The following is a 23464-nucleotide window of genomic DNA, read 5'->3' on the forward strand; positions in this document are numbered from 1 at the left end:
GGAGACTAACCTCACATATGCCAGGTGCAATTCTGCTGTGACCAGGGCATTAATATCAAGCATTTCCGTACATGGGGATGGCTCACCTGGCACTGAGATGCAGCCACCTCTGGGGTGGGGCAGGTGGGGAACAGCCACACATAACACCACCGCAAAGGACTGGAGGGCAGGAAGGGAAGGCGTTCTCTGTATCTCAATGACACAGGGATTTAGGGAGCCCTAAATCTGGATCTCCATCTGGATTTGGCCAGGACACTGGAGATCCATCCTCAGCTCTGTGGAACAGGGTCTGCAGAGAGATCAAGGCCTTGGTTTTCATGCCAGATGTATGACACAGAGCAGGGCTACCCGGGGCCGTAGGGAGACTGAGAGGCCTGCTTTGGGGAGGAGGAACTGACCCAGGTTGCCTGTCTCCCTCCCTGGCCTACTCCTGGGGATAGCATGGCTGGGGCCTGGGGGAAGGGCCAAGCGGCACGGGTGAGACATCTGCCCCATGGGGAAGTCACAGGACCCTGACTTTGCCTGGAACCTGTGGGGAGGAACTGGAAAGAGCAGAATGTGATCGGAACAACAGCAACGGGAGACTCATGTAGTAGAGAGGGTGGGGGAGGTGCGGAGAGCCAGGACTCCTGGGTTCCATCCCCAGCTCTGGGAGGGGAGTGGGGTATAGTGATTAGAGCTGGGGCGCTGGGAGCCAGGCCTCAGTGTTTCTCAAATGCAGCCACCAGGGGCTTTTCTCAAGGGGAGTGATGGGGGGCAAAGCAGGGGCCCCTCCTCTGGGGCCGCCAGCAGGGGCTGGGCCCTGCCACCCTTTGGAGAGACAAACACAAAAGGAGCAGGGGGCAGCCAGTGAGTTCTCCACCCTCGCGGGGGTGATGGGTTGGGGTTCAGCCCTGGGCTTCGGCCATTCAGCAACGGGTTCTGGCCTTACCACCCCCTGTGCCTCCTCTGGCCCTGGGCCTCCAGCTGACCACCCCCACCTCCCTCATCGACCCTAGGCCCCCGCTACCTTCTCTGGCCCCAGGCTTCAGCTGCGTGGTGCCAGGCTCCATCCTGCACCCGCTGGGCTTTGGGCTCGGGCCATGGGATCCGGCCTTGGGGCTCTGGCCCCCCCCATGCAGTGGCAGGGTGCTGGCCCTGGGCTCACTGCCTCCCCTGGCCCCTGCCCCCCATCGCCCCAGCCCCCGCTGCCTCCCTACCCACCTCCCCATCCAGAGCATGGTTTGTCCCCAGGCTTGCTGGGGCTGAGCAAGTCTGCTGTGAAAAATGATATTTGTGTGTTGGTTAATGTCACTTTTCACAGCAGACTCAGTAGCTAGCTGGGAGGCTGTGAAAAAAGTGATATTAACATACACGTGTCACTGATCACAGCAGCTGACTTACTAGCTAACAAGTCTTTTTACAACAACACCAACAACAAAGGCAAGACTGTGCAAAGCACCTTATTTGTGTTTCAGTTCTGTTTAGGTCCAGTAAAGAATAGAGACAATTGTCCATAATTTTTATTATTGAGTATGAAAAAAAAAGCCCCACATAAATAAATTACAAGGATTTGGACATGGGTCTGTGCATAGTTATTTGTTTTCTCTAAAGTTAATTAAGTATTCTAGGAAAAACTTGTCAAAGTGGCCACCAGCAAGATTTGGTAGCCACATTCTGAGGCCACTAAAAAATTTGTTGTGAGAACCCCTGCTTTGAGGAAGAGGACTAGAGCCAGGGAGAGAACCCAGGAGTCCTGGCTCCCAGCCCCCCCTGCTCTAACCACTAGACCCTGCTCCCCTCCCAGAGCTGGGGAGAGAACCTGGAGTCCTGGCTCCCAGCCCCTGTCCTGCTAGAGTGCTCCCACATTGCTAAGTAGGATTGTGATGTCAGCACACTTTGCTGTGATGTCATCAGGCAGGGGGATGATGGGAGGAGGCAGTAGGATGACGTCACGGGGCTGCCCCGCGCTCCCCCGACAGGACGAGGATGGTGCAACGCGCCTGGGTGATGACGTGGCACCGGGATGTCGTAGCACGGCATGATGCAATATGATGATGTCATAGTGTAGCATGAGGTAATCACTCAGTACAGTGATGTCATCATATCTCAGCATGATGACACAATGGCACAGCCCAGCGCTGATAGATCTCGCAACACAATGGAGCGTAGTGATGTCACAGTGCAATAAGATGACATCACGGCCCAGGATCATGTGTGGCACGGTGACGTCACGGCTCAATCACCAGCTGTCACCCCCAATCCCTGCCCCGTTGGCCATCGAAACCCTCCCCGCTCTCTGATTGGTGGAAATCTGGGGCTGGCATCTCGGGATTGGCAGGATGAGTCTCTAAACCCGCCCCCTCGGCTAGCTCTGCGCTCTCTGATTGGCTAAGTCTTGTGACAGTCTGGCCCCCACTTACGTCTGTACCGCCTCGTTCTCTCATTGGCAGCTACCTTGCACGCCAGGCCACGCCCCCCACGCTTTGCACCCTGTGATTGGAGGGAGGCGCCGCCAGCCCCGCCCTTTCTCCCGCGCTCGGTTCCGTGCTGCGCGGCGCCGGGATCGAGGCTGCCGGAGGAGCGCAGGGGAGACCCTCGGGCGCGCGCATGGTGAGGGGAGGGGGGTCCGAGACCACGGGGGGGGAGACCCCCCCTACTGCCACGTGGGCTAGGAGGGGAGACCCCCCCCGGACCCCATGGGGAGGAGGGCAGACTCCACCAGGGTCACATGTCGGGGAGGGGAGACCCCTCCCCGAGCCCCATGGGGAGGAGGGCAGACTCCACCAGGGTCACATGTCGGGGAGGGGAGACCCCTCCCCGAGCCCCATGGGGAGGAGGGGAGACCCCCAGTGGGGGACAAGGGGAGACGCCCCCCAGGGTCACATAGGGAGGAGGGGAGACCTCCCCCGTAGCTACATGGGGAGAAGGAAGCCCCTGGGAAGGAGGAGTGCCCCCCTCCTGCAGACTCATGGGGAGGAGGGGAGACCCTAAAGGGGAGCAAAGAGGGAACCACCCCCCACAGATGAGCCGGGACCTGGCCGGGGGATGCAGCCCTGCGTGGCGTTCCGTGTTGCTGTTACTGAGCTGCCCTCCCCAGAGGGGAGGCATCTCAACATCCCTCTATGCCTGGCCTGCTTTCGGTTGTGATAGATCCCCAGCATCCGCAGGGGGAGGGCGCTGATGCTGAGATGCAGCCACCTCTGGGGCAGGGCAGCAGGGGGACAGCCACACATAACAACACACGGGGAGGGCTCCTGTGGCGCTGAGATGCAGCCACCTCTGGGGTAGTGCAGCTGGGGGGCAGCGCCCGGGAGTGCTGTGGTGTTGGAGAGGAAGTGGGGGGGATCTGGGCTCTGCCCCGGGCGAAGGGGGGTTTGGTGTTATAAGGGGGGTGCTGTGGGCCCTGCAGTGCTAAGCTTGGAGCCATTAAGCTCCGCGTGGGAAGGCGATTAGTGAATGGGGCTATTTCCTGCCGGCTCCTGCCTGGCATCGCTGCTGGGGCATGTGACAGCGATTAGTAACTAATGCTGGTCTGACCGGCTCGGCCCTGCCCTGCTGGGAGCGGCCCGGGCTGGCCGTGGCTCCAGGCCTGAACAGTGACTTGGGTCCATCTGGTGTTCTCACCTCCATAGGGGGTGGAGTGGGGTAAGGCAGGGGGCTGGGAGCCGGGGCTCCTGGGTTTTCTCCCCGGTTCTGGGAGGGGAGTGCGGTCTAGTGGTTAGAGCGGAGGAGCCGGGACTCCTGGGTTCTCTTTCCAGCCATGGATCTCGACTTCCTGTGGCTTTGTCATTGCAGGTGCCGCTTGGCATGCGAAGATGGCAACGGGCGAGCCCGGCTCACCGACACGGGAAGGGATGGCACTGCCCCAGGAGCAGGCCGGGCTGTGCCCCACAGATACAGGTGAGTGCCCGCCTGGGGCGTGCCCCCCGTACTGGGGACAGGAAGGTGTGGGGTTGCCCCCCATCCTGTTGCCAGGGGCGTTAGTGGGGCCGTGGCCACTGGGGACCCCTGCCTTACAGTGGGGACGCCCTCCTGATTGCTCCGCCTGCCCCATTCTGGAAAGGGGCATCGGGAAGACGCTGGAGCCTTGCAGAGAAAGAGTACCCCTAAATTGGTCACATAGGGGGCAAGGGAGATGTCAGGGGGCAAGGACTCCGGGATTCTCTCGCTGGCTCCAGGAGGGGAGTGGGGTCTAGTGGTTTGAGCGGGGGGCTGGGAGCCAGGACTCCTGGGTTCTCTCCCGTCTCGGTGACTCTCTCCTTTGCCCCCCAGAGGGGGACGAGCCCAGCGCTGGCCCGGAGGAGCAGGAGGAGCTGCCTGCCCCACAGAGCAATGGGCCCTTGAGAGCGGCTGATGGCCAGGGGGACGCCCAGGAGGAGCCGAGCGACAAGGAGCTGTCAGACTCGGCCTCCACTGACAACACCTTGGAGGACTCGAGCGAGTTTGGGCGGCCCCTGGGGGTGGTGGCCTGCGAGCCGGGGGGCCCGCTGGCCCCACCCACGCACCGCGACGAGGACGTGACGGCCGCCAGCTGGCGGGCCCGCCGGAAGCACATCTTCGTGCTGAGCGAGGCCGGCAAGCCCATCTACTCTCGCTACGGCAACGAGGAGGCCTTGTCCTCCACCATGGGCGTCATGATGGCGCTGGTGTCCTTCATCCAGAGTGGCGACAATGCCATCCGCTCCATCTACTCGGGTAGGTGGGGGCTGGGCTTCAGGGCAGGGGGCGCTCTTCCCTGGCAGTCAGGGCCAGGGGCTGAGGGGCGCCGTCCTGTGGGGTGGGGGTCTCGGCAAGGGGCGCTCTCCCCTGGCAGTCGCTGCTGACCCAAATAATTGAATTCCTTAAAAATCCCGTAACACTTGCCCCCCCCGGTTGAGGCGGGACCCCCAGTGTCCTGGCTGTTGGGGCGCGGGGGATTCCATTCCACCTGCCTGATTTCCCCTCACCGCAGTTCCAGTTGGACGGGAGGAAGCTAGTCTCCGAATTATCCAGCTGCTGTGCTCCACCCCAGAGGTGGCTGCCTGTCGGTGCTGTGCAAGTCTGGTGTGAGGCTGTATGCTTGCTTTGGGGGTATTTAGAGGGAGGAGGAGGCTGGGACGCTGGCAGACCTGTGGCCGCAGGTGCATGAATAGGTCCCAGGGGAGCCGTAATGAGATTAGCCCTCAGCGGTTGATACGTTGCACTGAGAGTGCATAAATACGTGAGGCGTGACAGATGGAGAGGAAAACTCATGGGCCGTGGAATGGGACATGGGGCCTTTCCCCTCTAGGGGGCGCTGGCTCCCATCCAGCCCCAGGGTGGGGAACTGGCTGGCTTAGGGCGGTGGGGAATGGGACATGGGGACTGTCCCCTCTAGGGGGCGCCGGCTCCAATCTGGCCGGTTCAGGGGGTCGGGCAATGGCACTCAGGGGTCCCCGGGAGCTGGGCAATCTCACTGTCTCCATGTCTGCCCCTCCGCCCCAGACGACCGGAAGCTGGTGTTCGTGCAGCAGGGCCCACTGGTACTGGTGTCGGTGTCGCGGACGCTGCAGTCGGAGCAGCAGCTGCGCCAGGAGCTGCTCTACGTCTATTACCAGATCCTCAGCATGCTGACCCAGGTGAGCATCACCCGCATCTTCGAGCGCAAGAAGAACTACGACCTGCGGCGCTTGCTGGCGGGCTCCGAGAAGATCCTCGACCGCCTGCTCAACCTGGTGGAGTTGGACCCTGGCTTCCTGCTGGGGGCCGTGCGCTGCCTGCTGCTGCCTGCCTCCCTGCGGGACGCCCTGGGCACCCTGCTGCAGAAGGCCATCACCCCCAACCTGGTCTTCTCCATCCTGGTGGCCCGGAGCCAGCTGGTCACAGCGGTGCAGGAGCGGGCGGTGATTGAGGAGTGCCGGCTGGAGCCCACCGACCTCCACCTGCTGCTCAACCTGATTGGGGCCAGCTCGGCCTTCCAGGCCGGGGAGATCTGGACACCCATCTGCCTGCCCCGCTTCAACCCCGACGGGTACTTCTACGCCTACATCTCCTACCTGGACACGGAGTGCACCGTCTGCCTGGTGCTGCTCTCCACCGACAAGGAGTCCTTCTACGCTGTCTCGGACTGCAAGAAGCGGGTGGAGGAGGCCATGCGGACTCAGGGCTCGCTGCAGGTGCTCTCGGGCGGCCTGCAGAGCCCCTCCTATGGCGTGGGGCAGGTCGGGGTGCCCGACCTGCGGCACTTCCTCTACAAGCCGCTGGATATCCCGGAGAACTACCGCCAGCTGCCCCAGTTCACCAGGTACCGGGGCGCAGCAAGGCTTGGTTCTGGCTTTGGCCGGCGGGGTTGGTGTGTGGGAGGCTGGGTCGTGTCCGTGGCCTTGAATTTGGAATAAGCCCTGCTTAGTTCCTGCAAGGTCCTGGTGGTAGGGGCACTGGGGAGCAGGGGGATCAGCAGGGGGCGCTCTCCCGTGGCAGCCAGTGCCGGGCACTAGGGGGCGCCGTGCTGAAGGCAGCAAGGCAGGTGTCAGTAGAGCTGTCCTCAGTTTGCGGGGAGGCGTTCCGCAGCTGTGCGCTCCACCCCAGAGGCAGCTGCGTTTCAGCCCCAGGTGGGTGCTCCCTGCAGGTGCAGCCTCGAGGGCGCTTTTTGGTCACTGCAGTGGAGGATGGCTGGGATGTGCCGGCTGGACGGACAGCCTCCCGGACAGACAGCTGTCCTCCCTCTCCCCCCTGCGGCTCCGGGACGAGTTAAACCAGCCTTATGCAATCCCGGCTTTAAATAGGGCACGTCATGTGCTGCCCAACAAGGTGGCGTGTGTGAGAGACTGGCTGCTTGTGGGGATCACGGGGGGCGGAGATGGCCCAGGGCATGCTGGGAATTCAGGGGCCTCAGCAGTGCCATCATGTGGGGGAATGGTGGGGATAGCTCAATGCCAGGGGAGAGGAGCTCTGACATCATGAACCTCCCAGTACCCCCAAAAAGAGGCGGGTGACACTGTCCGTGTGTTATAAATGGAGAAACTGAGGCATGTTCTTTATGTGCTGGAGCGGCAGGGATAGAACCCAGGGGTCCTGGCTCCCAGCCCCTCTGCTCTATACTACTAGACTGGGGGGCTGGGGGGGATTGCAGCTGAGAGCTCGTGCCAGGGTGGGAAGAGTCAGTGTCGGGCACTTAATGAACCGCTTTACACCACACAACCGTTCTTCCTGTCAGCTGGACGTGGCATGGAATCGGGGTCTCTGAACTTCTTGTTCACAGCCTGAAACAGAAGTGATTGGCTGACGATTCACCATGTTAGTCAGTCACATGGGCTTGTCCGGGCAAGTGTTTCTCCCCCACATCAGAATGGGGGTCTGCCTTTCCCGGGTACCTCCCCCCCATCCCGGATCAGAATGGGGGTCTGCCTTTCCCTGGTACCTCCCCCCCCATCCCGGATCAGAATGGGGGTCTGTCTATCCTGGTACCTCCTCCCCCATCCCGGATCAGAATGGGGGTCTGTCTATCCTGGTACCTCCTCCCCGTCCTGGATCAGAGTGGGGGTCTGCCTTTCCCTGGCACCTCCCTCCCCCCCCCGCTGTCCCGGATCAGAGTGGGGATCCGCCTTTCCCTGGTACCGCGCCCCCCCTCCCCCCCCCCCCGTCCTGGATCAGAGTGGGGGTCTGTCTATCCTGGTTCCTCCTCCCCGTTCTGGATCAGAGTGGGGGTCTGCCTTTCTCTGGTACCTGCCCCCCGTCCTGGATCAGAGTGGGGATCCGCCTTTCCCTGGTACCTCCCCCCCCCCCCGTTCCAGATCAGAGTGGGGGTCTGTCTATCCTGGTTCCTCCTCCCCGTCCCTGATCAGAATGGGGGTCTGCCTTTCCCTGGTACCTCCCCCCCCCGTCCCGGATCAAAGTGGGGATCCGCCTATCCTGGTTCCTCCTTCCCATCCTGGATCAGAGTGGGGATCCGCCTATCCTGGTTCCTCCTTCCCGTCCTGGATCAGAGTGGGGGTCTGTCTATCCTGGTTCCTCCTTCCCGTCCTGGATCAGAGTGGGGGTCTGTCTTTCCCTGGTACCTCCCCCTCTTCCCGGATCCAAATGGGGGGTCTGCCTTTCCCAGGTACCTCCTCCCTGTTCCAAATCAGAATGGGGGTCTGCCTGTCCGGGTACCTCCTCCCCATCCCGGATGAGAACAATGGGCCCGTCTACCCTGATATGAGGTGACCGGATAGCCATACACCAAATACTACAATAGGATCAGGATCTCTTGTCCTCCCTGCCTTGCAGTACCAGAACGAAGGCCTGTCATGTGAAGCACACAAGGGTCAAATCCACCTGTGGGCTTCTCCCGGACCCTCGTGTTAGCTAGTGGGACTCCCTGCCACAGGATACTGGGGCTGACAGCCCTGTAGGCTCTAGGAGTGTCTGGAAGATCTCAAACTAAAGGCAGGGTTTTGGCAGGGCAGGCCTCACCCCGGAGGGGAGCTGGATTTCGGCAGTGAGCGAGCACTAATCTTTGGGGGCTGGGAAGCAGTTTCCTCTGGGGTTCCTCAGCTAGCCAAGATGCCGTGCTAGATGGGCTCATGCTCCAGCTGTTTCTAGGTTTCCTTCCAGTTCAGTGTTCTCCCTGCCCTCCTGGTTTTGCGGGGTGCCGAGTTGAGACACTGGTAGCAGTAGCGGCAAGGAGGGGGCAGTGCCTGGTCTCTGTGTCTAATCCTGCCCCCCTGGCATCTCTCGCCCTCCGCAGCCCAGAGCTGGAGGGGCCGTATTGCAGCGAGGAGGAGCAACACCGGCTCTTTGACCTCTACCATTACCTGCACAGCCGCATCCACAGCACCTCTCGCCCCCTGCGCCTCATCTACCATGTGGCCGAGAAGGAGACGCTACTCGCCTGGGTAAGGCAGGGCACTTTTAATGAGGCATCTAGGGGGGTCATGGGCCTCATCTCCCCAGAGGAACAGCAGGGCCCTTCTTCCTCCCCAGGAGAGGCTGGAGGACCCCGTATTACTCACTCACCGCAGTTGGCTCCGGCTCTCTGCAAACCCAGGCAGCATCACTCACACATGGGTCAGTTTCCCCCAGCTCAGGCCCTCCGCAGACTCAGGGAGTGTCGCTGCCTTTTTGACACCTGGCTTATGATTTCAAGGTTTTCTTCCCAACTAGGAAGGCGAGATGCTGACTCCATTCGTAATGGAAAGCTGAGCTGCTGCTGTGATCGCATGACTCTAGCAATTGCCCTTAGGCATGAGCCTAGATTGCCTGGGCCTTCACCTGGCATTGGCTGCAGGCTTGGGAGAGACCACTTCCTGTCTCAGTAATATTCTAGTGTGAGGAGGGTGGAACTTCCTGCTCTGTTCTTTCTATCTTGCACTGGGCTCATTCCTGCTCCCCTAGCAGGAAGCACAGTGATGCCTGGCGTGGGAAGTGATCACCAAGGCCTGACCAGTCCCACCTGGATTGCAGGGGAGATGGTTCAGGCTGCTTGTTCCCAGAATTCCAGCGTCAAGGCCCCACATGTTGCAGAATTCCCAGGCAATTGACGGATGTGACTGGGATACGCACCTTAGTGTGATGTGTCCACTCATGTGATAGGCAGTGATGTGCTTTGGTTTTAACCACCATCAGTAGGTTTCAGAGTGAACATGTGTCCCATTGGAACTGCTTCTGGCTGTCATGTGACAGCTGCATATGGGTTTAAAGCTTGTGCCGCCTCCCTCAGGGCTTGTGATGAGAAGAAGCTGGGGAGTGGGTTTGGAGAGGGAGGACAAGAGACAAGACCATGCCGGGTATAGGGGAGAGGATGGGTTGACCTTTCCTTTTTCCATGTTCTTCTTCTCAGGTCACCAGTAAGTTCGAGCTGTACACCTGCTTCAGCCCCCTGGTAACCAAGGCCGGCGCCATCAATGTCCTCACCAAGCTATTGCGCTGGATCAAGAAGGAGGAGGACCGGCTCTTCATTCGCTACCCCCCAAAATACTCTACCACGCCTAACCCTGGGAAGGGTGCCAAGGGCAGCCGGCCCGATGGTGCTGAGAATGGATTTTTTGCTGGTCTCTAAGCCTGGGCCTGCTTCACTCGAGGCCCCTGTATTTCACTGGTGATTGGATAACTTGGGGGGAAATCCCTTCTCCTCTTAGAAGGGGAGGTCAGGGACCTCCCCACCCCTACACCGAGAAGCCATACTCTCTAGGAGTTGGCTCAGGCTTGGCCGGCTCCTTCCGGGGTGGTGTTGATGTGTGGTTATCTGCCTGACTTATTTATTGGCCTACTTGTGTCTCCAACTCTCTGTTGGGGAAGCCTGAGTGGGGGTTATTGCTTCACTTTGAGCCTCGTGCTCCAGGCTGATGTGGGCACGTAGGGGCATGGCGAGCTTACACTCTGGCTCGCATAGGCCTGTACCGAAGGACTCCACCTGCACAGTGGAGCTGGGGTTGGGTGCGGCTTGTTCCATCTCCTTGACGGAAGCTGGTTTTGGTTCCTTCCCCTGGAGCCTCTGCTCTCCGCCTCCCAGTGTGAATCGGCCACAGGCCCCTGTGAAATGGGCTGTGATGGTGTTTCTCTTTCCTTTGGATGAATTGTGGCTAATTGCACCCCTTGGCATCGGAGCCCAACCTGCTTTGAAACCATTTTTCAACATCCCCTGCTCTTTAAAAACCTGAGCCTGGAATGAACTTAGATTTCTCACAGGCACCCGGAGATTGGCGGCTCATATTTGCCAATATATTTAACTGGGTGCTGTGTCTGGAAACAGCTGTATGTGGGGCGGGAAGGAGATTACTCCCTCATCCCCCTGCCCCATGCACATGCTCCTCTCGATGCTATAAATTGCAGTTGGGTGTTGGAGTTGCCTGCTGTGTTGTATTCTCCCTCCCTGTGCTGGTTGTGTTCGTTAACGCCTGCACCAATGCACTCTTCTCTGCTGCCCGTCTTAATTTAATGTTCCCTTTGGAAAGGCGGATCCTTTCACAGGAAGTGTCGAAATGCTCTTTGAAAGCAATGAACTGCCTCCCTCCTTTGCCGGTGACATCTGTGCCCTGCACTATGGTAACTGGGCTGCCCCGTCACTTTTCAGTCTCCTTGTCCATCCTGGTTGCTAGAAGGAAGGGCTGTTTGCTCCCCCATGGCCTTAGACCTATCGATCTGCAGTGGGATTGATCCAGAATCCGCTGGGTCTGTTTTTCACAGGAAGATCATCCCATGCCTCTGGAAAGCCAGCCCCTGCCTGTGTCTCCTTTTAACTTGCATTTAGCTGCTCCAGGGAGACCTGGCGGGGTTGGGGAAGCAGAAAGAGTTTTCACACGCATGATGCACTGTGCCTAAAACCATCTTGGGTGGCTGTCAAATGAGGTCTCTTCCTGGCTGGCGTGTTCAACTGAGAATCAAAGTCTTATTAAAAAGTTGTTTTGATGAGGGTACATCTGGCTTGCTCCCTGGCCAGCACAGAGGATCTTGCCAAGGGAAGGAGGAATTGGGGCTTTCTAAATACTAGCTGTGTTGCCTTGGCCCCAGTGAGCTTGTGTCAGCTGGATGCAGACGGGAGGTCCAGGCTAGATTTTAACTCTCTTATGGCTGGAGATGTCAGGTCACAGCTGAGCTTGCCCCAAGTGTTGTCACGCTAACCCTCTGAGGTTGGCATTTTCCATCCCTGCAGCATTCTCCTTTTTGGCAGGGGCAAGCAAGGAAGGGATCCCAAATCCACCTTCTCTTCCTGCTGTGTTCCACTCAACCATCAGGTACTCAGCACATCTGACTCTGCCTGGTGGGTTTTTTTAATCTCAAATCTAAGTATTAAAGTGAGTACAGCCTGGCTGCTGGCAATGGAGGGATGTGATTTTTATGGCAGCGGAGGTCCTGCCAAGCAGTTCCTAGCACATGGTCACTCCGTATCCCATAAGGAGTGTGTGTGAAAGGCAGCAAGCTCAGCTGCTCTTCAAGGGGGAAGGGGAGCAGCGAGGCATGGTAGAAGGGTCATTACTGAGTGATATTCACAGCTGATTTTTTGGGGGTTTGGCTGCCTGGACCGCAGGCTGTGAATTGACGATACTTCAAGTCTGCGCGTGGTGATGTGGTGCAGAGAGCTGGTGTACAGAAATAAAGCTACCAGCTGCACTCGCTTCGCTCCCAGCCCTAGCAGTTAACCCTGCTGCTACATCACTGCAAACAGAAACATGGGGACAGTCAGAGTCCAAAATACCGAGGCGAGCCTCCTTGCAGGGGTGTTATTTTAAGACGCAGCCAGTGCTTGCACCCTGCCGCAAGCTATGTGGGTGGGCTCTGCAGCGGGAGCAGGGCCAGCGGAGGGGGGGGGGGGAACTCTGCTCAGAGAGGTCTGGTCCAGCACTTGTCCCAAGGCTCGCTGCACCTGGAGTCTACCTGCCCAGGTTGGGGGGTTGAAATAAATGATGTCCGACTGCCTGTAGCTCCGCCTCCTCCCCTTGTCTGGCCACGAAGGTACAGGAGCGTCCAGATGCTACCAGCCCTTGCTCATCCCCTGCCAATTGTTTGACCTACCCACCCCTGCCATCTACCCAAGCCAAATGCCACCCCTCTGCCATCCCCAGGGCGGGACCCCTCTCCCCTGGGTGCTAAACACAGAAACATCTGCCTGGTGCCCTGCCTCAATGGTGGAGCCCAGGGACCTGTGAAGATGCCCCCCACCCCTGCCCAAAGATGAGAGGGGAGAATGGATGAAACCCAGTCCTGCCCAAATGATAACCAATGAGGGACAGGATGAGCTTAGTCTGTGGTGCTGGGTCAAGGGAAGAGCAGCCCTGGATCCCCTGCTCTGGGGTTGCTGTACCCAGCTCCCCAATCTAAGCCCCTGGACCCCACTCCCCTCCCAGAGCTGGGGAGAGAACCCAGGAGTCCTGGCTCCCAGCCCCCCTGCTCTAACCCACCAGACCCCACTCCCCTCCCAGAGCTGGGGAGAGAACCCAGGAGTCCTGGCTCCCAGCCCCCCTGCTCTAACCCACCAGACCCCACTGCCCTCCCAGAGCCGGGGAGAGAACCCAGGAGTCCTGGCTCCCAGCCCCCCTGCTCTAACCCACCAGACCCCACTCCCCTCCCAGAGCTGGGGAGAGAACCCAGGAGTCCTGGCTCCCAGCCCCCCTGCTCTAACCCACCAGACCCCACTGCCCTCCCAGAGCCGGGGAGAGAACCCAGGAGTCCTGGCTCCCAGCCCCCCTGCTCTAACCCACCACACCCCACTCCCCTCCCAGAGCTGTGGAGAGAACCCAGGAGTCCTGGCTCCCAGCCCCCCTGCTCTAACCCACCAGACCCCACTCCCCTCCCAGAGCTGGGGAGAGAACCCAGGAGTCCTGGCTCCCAGCCCCCCTGCTCTAACCCACCAGACCCCACTGCCCTCCCAGAGCCGGGGAGAGAACCCAGGAGTCCTGGTGCCTAGACCTGCCCCCCACCCGGACCCTGCAGTGAGGGGTTAGCTCCTCCCCCTTTCTCCAAGGGGAGGGGGCGGGGCCCTGGCACGTGGTAAACACAGCGCACGAGCCTGGCTGAGGGGAGGGGCGGAGCCGCAGCAACCGTTGGAAAACGGGCGGGAAAAGAAAGCGCGGGGGGGGGGGTTGGGAAGTTTCAAGGCTCCCCCTCCCTCCTGGGGGGGGGTGTGAATAGGTGCCTGTGTTAAGGCCCCCCCTCCCCCCCTCCCCACACCTCTCTGGGTACATAGGGCCATGGAGGGGAGTAAACAGGGTGAGAGGAAGATGGGGCAAGGGGGGAATGGCCCCCATGGGGTGGACATATCACGGCCAATCCCACGATGCCCTTCCAGAAGGGTGATCCCACAATGCTCTCGCTCACCCCAAGGGGGGGGCGATCCCACAACTCCCCGCTCCCTCACGCCACCAGCAGAGTGATCCCACAGTGCCCTGCTGCTCCCTCACGCCACCAGCAGAGTGATCCCACAGTGCCCTGCTGCTCGCTCACGCCAAGGGGGGAGGCCGATCCCACAGTGCCCTGCTGCTCGCTCACGCCAAGGGGGGAGGCCGATCCCACAGTGCCCTGCTGCTCGCTCACGCCAAGGGGGGAGGCCGATCCCACAGTGCCCTGCTGCTCGCTCACGCCAAGGGGGGAGGCGATCCCACAGTGCCCTGCTGTTCGCTCACGCCAAGGGGGGAGGCGATCCCACAGTGCCCTGCTGCTCGCTCACGCCAAGTGGGGGGCGATCCCACAGTGCCCTGCTGCTCGCTCACGCCAAGGGGGGAGGCCGATCCCACAGTGCCCTGCTGCTCGCTCACGCCAAGGGGGGAGGCGATCCCACAGTGCCCTGCTGTTCGCTCACGCCAAGGGGGGAGGCGATCCCACAGTGCCCTCCTGCTCGCTCACGCCAAGGGGGGAGGCGATCCCACAGTGCCCTGCTGCTCGCTCACGCCAAGGGGGGAGGCCGATCCCACAGTGCCCTGCTGTTCGCTCACGCCAAGGGGGGAGGCGATCCCACAGTGCCCTGCTGCTCGCTCACGCCAAGGGGGGAGGCGATCCCACAGGGCCCTGCTGCTCGCTCACGCCAAGTGGGGGGCGATCCCACAGTGCCCTGCTCGCTCACGCCAAGAGGGAGGCGATCCCACAGTGCCCTGCTGCTCGCTCACGCCAAGAGGGAGGCGATCCCACAGTGCCCTGCTGCTCGCTCACGCCAAGAGGGGGGCGATCCCACAGTGCCCTGCTGCTCGCTCACGCCAAGAGGGGAGGCGATCCCACAGTGCCCTGCTGCTCGCTCACGCCAAGAGGGAGGCGATCCCACAGTGCCCTGCTGCTCGCTCACGCCAAGAGGGAGGCGATCCCACAGTGCCCTGCTGCTCGCTCATGCCAAGGGGGGAGGCGATCCCACAGTGTCCTGCTGCTCGCTCACACCAAGAAGGGGGCGATCCCACAGTGCCCTGCTGCTCGCTCACGTCAAGGGGTGGGCGATCCCACAGGGCCCTGCTGCTCGCTCATGCCAAGGAGGGAGCAATCCCACAGTGCCCTGCTTGCTCACGCCATGGCGGGGGGAGATCCCACAACTCCCCACTCCCTCATGCTACCAGCGGAGTGATCCCACAATGTCCTGCTCGCTCATGCCAAGTGGGGGACGATCCCACAACTCCCCGCTCCCTCATGCTACCAGCGGAGTGATCCCACAATGTCCTGCTCGCTCATGCCAAGTGGGGGACGATCCCACAACTCCCCGCTCCCTCATGCTACCAGCGGAGTGATCCCACAATGTCCTGCTCGCTCATGCCAAGTGGGGGACGATCCCACAACTCCCCGCTCCCTCATACTACCAGCGGAGTGATCCCACAGTGCCCTTCTCTCTTACGCCAAGGTGGGAGGGCCAATTCCACAGTGCCCTGCTTGCTCACGCCAAGGTGGGGGGGGGCGATCCTACAGTACCCTGCTCGCTCACGCCAAGGGGCGGGGGCGATCTCAGTGCCCTGCTTGCTCATGCCATGAGGCAGCGATCCCACAGTGCCCTGCTCCCTCACACCATGGGGTGGCAATCCCACAATGCCTTCTCCCTCTCGCCATGGCAATCGCACAGTGCCCTTCTCCCTCATGCCATGGGCTGGATAAATCCATGGCAACCCCACAGCGCCCTTCTCCTGCACGCCGTGGGGTGGATAAATCCCCCTAGAAAGCCCAGTTACAAGCTTGAGCTGAATCTTTGGTACAACAAAGCAATTCCTTTGTTTTTTTTTAACTCTTCCCAGTTCCCAGCGACTTTGCACCCAAGGCAGAGGAGCTGCTATTGCTGGTGAAACAACTGCAGGATGGTATTTGGGAGCTGGGTCTGGTGGTTAGTGCTGGGAGCCAGGACTCCTGGGTTCTCTCTCCAGCTCTGGGAGGGAAGTGGGATGTAGGGGTTAGAGCTTGTGGGGCTGGGAGCCAGGACTTTATCCTTGGCTTGCGGGGAGTGGGATCTAGGGGTTAGAGTGGTGGGGCTGGGAGCCAGGACTCCTGGGTTCTTTCCCTGGCTCGGGGGGGAGAGTGGGGTCTAGCTGTCAGAACTGTAGTCTGTGAAAGAGGTCTCTTGTGTCCTTTTCCAGGCTCTACCAGTGACTCTCTATGTCACTTATCCGTGCCTCAGTTTACCCTCCCCCAGTTAAGTGAAGGGAGAAATTACCCCTCCCGCCCAGGCACACTCAAAAAAGCATAGGGTGAAGGATGCGTGTTAGGAACACAACCGGGCGTATCCTTCTCCTTCCCCTTCCCTCTGCAGCAGGGACCATGGAGCCCCGAATGGACGACCTGGTAGGAAGGATCAGCAGACTGCAGCGAGGTGAGGGGCAGGGAAGGCAGGGGGTTGTCCACTCCTATTACGGAGCACACTGGGCTGCAGCCCGCTCACCCAGCACCCCTTACTGCCGTGCCAGCCTGCTACTAGGCCCCCCAATGTCAGCCCCTCTCTACCTGCCCACAGGAGCTAGATCCTGCTCTCACTGAGAGCCTGTTTACATGGGGACACACACTTCACCCCCAGAGCCATGCTGCTGCCCCCGCCGGGGGACGCGCCGACCCAGGAGCTGAGGCCGTTCTCTGGTTTAGCTTCCGTGGCTTTGAAAGCGGTGTGTAAACGAGCCCATGGATTCAGAGCAGGGACTGTGGATTTCACCCAGTGGTGCTGAAATCAGACTCAGGCCCTTGGTAATGCAGGGATCTATATAATCCATCCATCCCCATGTACACCTATCTTCCTATAGCTCTCTAGGCCCATACTGACCCCTCCCTCCATCCCTGTAGATACACCCCACTATCCATCCCCGCACTGACCCCCCCCATACACACACCCCACTATCCATCCCTGTACTGACCCCTCCCTCCAACCCCACAGCCCAGCATCCATCCCCACCCCATCCCTCACTATCCAACCCATATTGACTCTTCCCTACCTCCCTCCAACCCCATTTCACCCCATCCATCCCCATACACCCCCCACTATCCATCCCTGTACTGACCCCTCCCTCCCTCCCACCCTCCATCCCCATACACACACCCCACTATCCATCCCCATATTGACCCCTCCCTCCAACCCCACAGCCCTGCATCCATCCCCCCCACTATCCAACCCCATACTGATCCTTCCCTCCCTCCCTCCAACCCCACTCCATCCCATCCATCCCCATACACCCCCCACTATCCATCCCCGTACTGACCCTTCCCTCCATCCATCCCCATACATACACCCCACTATCCATCCCCATATTGACCCCTCCCTCCCTCCAACCCCACAGCCCCGCATCCATCCCCCTCCACTATCCAACCCCATACTGACCCTTCCCTCTTTCCCTCCAACCCCACCCCATCCATCCCTATACACCCGCACTATCCATCCCTGTATTGACCCCTCCCTCCCTCCCACCCTCCATCCATCTCCATACACACACCCCACTATCCATCCCCATGCCGACCATTCCCTCCATCCATCCCTGTACACCCCCCACTATCCATCCCTGTATTGACCCCTCCCTCCCACTCTCCATCCATCTCCATACACACACCCCACTATCCATCCCCATGCCGACCATTCCCTCCATCCATCCCTGTACACCCCCCCATTATCCAACCCCATATTGACCTCTCCCTCCCTCCCTCCAACCCCACACCACCCCATCCATCCCCATACACACCTCTCCATCTATCTATCTATCCATCCATCCCACCTCATTACACACACCACTGCTCCAGCCCCTTAGACATCCCTCTCTCTCTCTCCCCACACCTTCACCCCTAACCCGTTTGGTCTCTCCTTAGCTAAGCAGGCTCTGAGCCAGGAGCTGCATGATGGGCAGGCGTGCAGCGAGCAACTGCAGGCAGAGCTGGAGGAGCGTAAGTCACCCCCCCGCCCAGCACTGCTCCCTGCGGCTCACATTGCACCTCAAGTCCTTTGACCCAGAGTCTCAATGGTGCCTAACTCCCCGTGGCACCTAATACCTTTAAGGATTTGGGCCACGGCGTCTTCTGAGCTCTCTGGCAGAACGCCCCTTCGCTACCCAGCTGCGTGCTGTGGGGGGCTGGACCTATCCCCTAGCGCCAGTGAGACACAACCCCGAACCCAGAGGATATGGGCCCCCAGCCTGGTTGTTTCTCCCCCCCACACTCTTTTGCAGTGAACGAGGAGAAGTCGAACCTGGAGAAAATCTGCAGCCAGAAGCAAGGTGAGAGCAGGCCTTTAGCAACTCGGCTGAGTGACACGAGGACGGCTGGACAGCCGGGATAAAGGCACTGACCACTTTGGTCCTGCACTTTGAGATCCACTGATGAGAAGGACTCGAGACGAGACAGGCATTACCATTACCAGCGGGTCACACAGGCGTTAACCTGCATACAGCCCGGGATCCAGCCTTAACCACAGTCTGCCCCCCAAACTCCCTGTGGGCCCCCATGCCAGTCCCCTCTATTTCAGAGACTTCCTGCCTCTCTGCTCATTCTCTCCCCTGCCAGGGTTGCTGTGTGCCCCCAGGGGCGTTGTGTGCCCCCTCTGACCCCTCCCTCACACCAGGTACCCCGATTCCCCCCGCATCCCAGGGCCTCTGTGTGCCCCCCGTTCCCCCTCCCATCACACTAGGGTCCCCCGATCTCCCCCCATCCCAGGGCCTCTGTGCCCCCCCCATTCCCCATCCTCTCATACCAGGATCTCCCAGTCTCCCCCTGCCAGGGGCTCTGGGTGCCTCCCCAGGTCAGTGGGAGCTGCCCAAGGGCAGGCCAGAGCGAGCACCCCATGGGGAGTGGGGTGGCCCCAGCAGGGATCAGCGCACGGTGTCTCTCTGGGAGCCGTATCCCCTCACTAACATGCGTGTCCCTTCCAGAGGTCCTGCGGACCCTGCAGCTCCGCTGCCAGGAGACGGAGGCTGAGGCCCAGAGGTGAGAGGGGGATAGGGCAGGGGTTGGGGCAGGAGGGAGGGATGGACAGGTGGAGGGGTATGTATGGGGATATAGATGGAGACTGAGAGACACAGAGAACCATAGAGAGAGAGAAGGACTCCTTGGTTCTGTCCCCAACTCTGGGAGGGGAGTGGGGTCTAGTGGTTAGAGCAGGGGAGGAGGAGGCTGGGAGCCAGGACGCCTGGGTTCTATTCATGTCATGGCCTGATACTGGGCCAGGTGCTTCTGCTTCTCTGCCCGCTTGCGGGGGGGTGGGTAGATTCACCTGGGGAAAGTGTCTTGGGATCCCCCGTGGGCGAAGAGTCTTGTGCCCTCGTCTGGGAATCAGGCTGCCCGGGTTCACCAGGCTGCGCCGCCCTTGTTCGCCCCGGGCAGGCAGCAGACGCTGTCCCAGGATCGGAAGCAGAGCATCGAGGAGCTGACGGCGAAGATCCAGGAGGAGAAGCTGAAGCAGAGGAAACAGAGGTACTGACTCCCGCCCCCCTGCAGCGGACTGAACCCCCAGCTCTGTAAGCGGGAGTTGCTGCCGCTCCAACACACTCCTGGAGATGGGCATGTGTCATCCACAGCACCCCACAGGCGCACCTACACTCCTCCTCAGTCACCACGGGCCATGAGCAGGAGCGGGCAGTGCCTTCTGGGATATCCCGCTGCCCCGAGTCTAGATGCTCCCTTCTCCGTGAGCTCTACGCCAGCCCGATCCTCAAAGTAAACCCCTTAGAGAGTCTGGGGCGTCCACCCTAGGGGCAGCCCCTTGTGTGCCAGCCGGGCCGAGCCATGGGAAAGTGCTCCGAGAGAGGCCAGGGTTGCACACCCCAGTGTGTCCACTAGCCGTCTGGCCTAGGTGTGCAATGGTGGCATCCCGCCGAACGGGCTCCCTCCTGCAGCCTGAGCCTCTGCCTCGGGTTCCACACCCTGGGCGCGTTCCTGTTCTGTCCAGGAAACTAACGACAAATAATTAACCAGCTGCCAGGCCCATAGTGCAGAGGTGACACTGCTCGGCCTAGTCAGTCCCGGCTTTGCCACAGGCCCTCGCTTGCCAGCGCCTGCTCACCAGAGGGGGGAGAGTCACTCTGGGCGGGTGAATTCAGCCCTTAGCGTCTCTCTCTGTCTCTCTCACACACACACACACACAGAGCAGAGCTCATCTCCTCCTGTGGGGTGCAGCAGGGACACAGACACACAAACACACCCACAGAGAGCAGGGCTCATCCCCCGCAGCAGGGGGACACACCCACACCACCGAGCAGGGCTCATCCCCTCCAACTGGGGACGGCAGTGACACACACACAGGGCTCAGCCCCTCCAGCAGGGGGCAGCAGGGACACACAGGTACTGCACTGTATGTAACACACTCTGTGTGTGTGTCTCTGCTGCCCCCTGCTGGAGGGACCAGCCCTGCTCTGTGGGTGTGTGTGTGTGTTTGTGTGTCCCTGCTGCCCCTGCTGGAGGGGATGAACCCTGCTGTGCGTGCGTGTGAGTGTTTCTGTTGTGCGCAAAACTCTCTGCCCCATGGCAGCCCCTCACCCTGTGTTGTTTCCAGGCTGGAATTTGAGCAGCAGCTGGACGAGCTGATGGAGAAGCACAAGACCCTCCAGGAGTGCCACGTAAGAGCCATTGGGGTCCCCTGTGCTGTTCCTGGGTGCGTGGGGTGGGGAACGCTCCCCTAGGGACAGATTGTGGGACACAACCCTACTGGGAGGGGACATGGGCACGTGTGGGAGGGATTGGGTTAGAGCAGGGAGTCTGACTGGGAGCCAGGATTCCTGGGTTCTCTACCTGGCTTTGAGGGGGGCTGGGAGCCAGGGCTCCTGAGTTCTTGCCCCGGCTCTGGGAGGGGAGTGGGATCTGTGGGGGGGGGGGGCAGGGGATAGGAGCCAGGACAGGGGTTGAGGACACTCGATGCTAGCAGAAGCCAAGGATGTCCACGGTGTTGTGCTGTGGCAGCATTACAGGGAGGGACCTGATATAAGGCCTCCGGGGGCAGGGACACTGCTCTTTAGCTGGTACAAGCTGCGTCTCCCCTCAGAGACCAGGCTTCAGTCTGGGACAAGACCCATCTACGGGAGGTTAGCATGAGGGAAGGCTGTGGACGCTTCTTCCTCCCCATGGCAGCATGCTCTGTGGTGAATTCCCTCCCCCTCCTCCTAGAGCATGGAGAAGCTGGCTGCCGAGATCTGCAGCATGGCTGAGAGCAGGGAACGTTTGCTGAGCGAAGGTGATGAATCTCTCTGGGCCTCAGTTCCCAGCTGTAAAATGGGCAGAATAATCCTCCCTCGGGTCTGTCTTGTTTATTTGGAGTGCAGACGCTTGCGGGCAGGGACCATCTCTCGGTCGGGCTTTGGGCATGCGCCTAGCACGACGGGGCCCTGATCTCGGTTGGGGTCTGGGCAGTGCCCGGCATGACGGGGCCCTGATCTTGGTTGGGGTCTGGGCAGCGCCTTGCACTACGGGGCCCTGATCTCGGTCGGGGTCTGGGCAGTGCCTGGCATGATGGGGCCCTGATCTCGGTTGGGGTCTGGGCAGCGTCCGGCACGATGGGACCCCGATCTTGGTCTCTGCAGACATGTCTCAGTCCAGGAGCTGGGCCCCACCTGTTCTCACTGAGATCCCAGCACCCGAGTTACGTTGCCCTGTGACTCTGTTTCTGTCATTTGCCCTAGACAAGCTGATCCAAGACAACCTGGCCCAGGTCGAGAAGCAGCTGGACTCCCTGCCCCAGGCAGAGGCAGCTCCCAGCCAGGAAAGGATGTTCCTGAAGAGCCAGGAGGCCAGCAGTGCCCTGTGAGTGCTGAGTGCCACCAGCCCTGTGCCTGCCAGCGGGGGAGCAGTACTGCATCGATACACTGCGAGCAGGACTCCTGGGTCCTATCCCCGGCTCAGGAAGGGGAGTGGTGTCTAGTGGTTAGAGTGGGGGGCAGATGGGAGCAAGGACTTCTGGGTCCTATCCCTGCCTTGAGGAGTGAGGGCAGCTTAGGTGCTGCCATGAAACCATCCATCTAGGCTAGTGCAGAGAGTGCCTTGGGACAGCGCTGGCAGAGGTCCGCCAGGGAGAAGCATTTGGCAAGGGGATGCAGAGAGAGTCGTTCCCAGCACAGCCTGCCTTGGCTGGGGAGGGTTGCTGTCCATCACCGAGGCGTCTGGGCTGTTCACTGCCCTCTGTTGTCCCCAGGCAGCTGTTCCAACAGGAAAACAAGAGAGCGACCGAATATCTGGAGGCAGCTTCGCGCCGCCACTCAGAACTGCAGCAGAAGTTCAAGAGGTGAGTGCAGGGTGGGCTGGGAGCCAGGACTCCTGGGTTCAATCCTGGCTCTGGGAGGGGAGTGGGGTCTAGTGGTTAGAGCTGGGTGAGGCTGGGAGCCAGGACTCCTGGGTTCCCTCCCAGGTTCTGTGAGCTTGGCGCTGCAGCTGCTGCTTTGCTGTGGATCACAGTCAGTCCAAGGCCCCGACTGGTTTGTCCAGGAAACTCCCCTGGCACTTTTTGGGCCTTCTTTGCCTGCCCCAGTCCCAACTGGGTCAAGCGCACTCCACCCCTCTCCACCCTCCCCGTGTTTCCAGTGGCTTATGGGATTCCTCACTGTCCTGATTGCTCTGCTCTGCTGGGCCGCGGCTGCGGGCCCTGCCAGAGGTGGCTGCATTTCTCTGCTGGGAGGAAGGACCCTGCCATAGCCCTTGTGCCATATCCCTTCCTCCCTGCGAAGGGCTCGGATGCCCTGGTGACGGGCCTGGGCAGGCGCTCCCGTTGTTTGACTATAACTGTTATTTCTGGTTTCGTTCAGGCTGACGGCCGAGCTGGAAGCCCAGCAGGTGAGGATGGTAGCGCCAAAGGGAAATCTCTGGTAGGGCGCAGTGCTGTGCAAAAGGGCAGGGCTTGGCTAGCTTGTCCACCAGAGTCTGCGATGCTGGACCCCCGTGACCAGGACATTACCACATGGACAGAATACCCCCCCGATACGCAGAGAGAGGGGTGTACGGGAAGGATGGATGGATGGAGGGGTGTGCGGGGGAGGGAGGGCTACCTGGACGTGTGTGAGGCCTGGCTGGCTGGAGGTGTGTGAGGACTGACTGGCTGGCTGGAGGTGTGCAAGGCCTGGTTGAAGATGTGCGAGGACTGGGTGGCTGGCTGGAGGTGTGTGAGGCCTGACTGGAGGTGTTTGAGGACTGACTGGCTGGCTGGCTGGCTGGAGGTGTGCGAGGCCTGGCTGTCTGGAGGTGTGCGAGGACTGGCTGGAGGTGTGCAAGGCCTGGCTGGAGGTGTGCGAGGCCTGGCTGGCTGGAGGTGTGCAAGGCCTGGCTGGCTGGAGGTGTGCAAGGCCTGGCTGGCTGGCTGCTTTCCTGGCTCTGGGCTCCTGCTGGTGCCCGAGTCCCCTGGGAGGCTCAGCAATCGCTCGAACCCCTTTGGCTATCCCAATCAAGATGACAGCCAGGGGGCTGAGCGGCCGCTGGGGCTGGGACCCATGGCCCTTCCTTCCAGGCTGCTAGCTGAAATGCCAGCAGCGCAGTGGGGCCAGGCTCGGGGCCAGGCCTGGGGTGGGGCGATTGCACTCGGGGTGGGATCCAAGGTCTGGTGCCAGTGTCTGAGCGTTCTCACCCCACCGTGCCCCACCGTCCCGGCTAGGGGGGCAGGCCGACCCTTCCACATCTCCCCCCATAAGCCCCGCCCTGTGCTCTGCCC

At 60.7% G+C, this 23464-nt stretch overlaps 2 protein-coding genes across 2 annotated transcripts in view; both read left to right on the forward strand.

The window, feature by feature from the left end:
* The first annotated feature begins 2487 nt into the window (after positions 1–2487).
* Positions 2488–11336, forward strand: LOC125628411 (vacuolar fusion protein MON1 homolog B). The gene is made up of 6 exons (XM_048833434.2): positions 2488–2592; positions 3778–3882; positions 4255–4677; positions 5446–6244; positions 8669–8816; positions 9761–11336. Exons 2-6 carry the CDS (start codon positions 3798–3800, stop codon positions 9977–9979), a joined length of 1674 nt encoding a protein of 557 aa, XP_048689391.1. The 5' UTR covers positions 2488–2592; positions 3778–3797; the 3' UTR covers positions 9980–11336.
* Positions 11337–13607: 2271 nt separating this feature from the next.
* LOC125628423 (synaptonemal complex central element protein 1-like) overlaps positions 13608–23464 on the forward strand; it is a 10017-nt gene continuing 160 nt past the window's right edge. Inside the window, exons 1-12 of the mRNA XM_048833457.2 lie at positions 13608–13626; positions 15618–15680; positions 16127–16186; positions 17659–17733; positions 18015–18062; positions 18714–18768; positions 19165–19254; positions 20333–20396; positions 20941–21007; positions 21453–21573; positions 21962–22051; positions 22569–22596. Of these exons, the coding sequence (XP_048689414.2) occupies positions 13608–13626; positions 15618–15680; positions 16127–16186; positions 17659–17733; positions 18015–18062; positions 18714–18768; positions 19165–19254; positions 20333–20396; positions 20941–21007; positions 21453–21573; positions 21962–22051; positions 22569–22596 (780 nt within the window). The remainder of the gene's footprint in view (positions 13627–15617; positions 15681–16126; positions 16187–17658; positions 17734–18014; positions 18063–18713; positions 18769–19164; positions 19255–20332; positions 20397–20940; positions 21008–21452; positions 21574–21961; positions 22052–22568; positions 22597–23464) is intronic.

The sequence above is a fragment of the Caretta caretta genome, chromosome 23, assembly GCF_965140235.1.
Source record: "Caretta caretta isolate rCarCar2 chromosome 23, rCarCar1.hap1, whole genome shotgun sequence".
Classification (NCBI taxonomy): Eukaryota; Metazoa; Chordata; order Testudines; family Cheloniidae; genus Caretta; species Caretta caretta.

Bases quoted from the DNA above. Each gene is read 5' to 3' on its own strand.
- LOC125628411 (XM_048833434.2), top strand. From the start codon at position 3,798: ATGGCAACGGGCGAGCCCGGCTCACCGACACGGGAAGGGATGGCACTG. The intron at 4,678-5,445 runs GTAGGTGGGGGC...CCTCCGCCCCAG, and splicing joins CATCCGCTCCATCTACTCGG to ACGACCGGAAGCTGGTGTTC. The intron at 8,817-9,760 runs GTAAGGCAGGGC...TCTTCTTCTCAG, and splicing joins AGGAGACGCTACTCGCCTGG to GTCACCAGTAAGTTCGAGCT.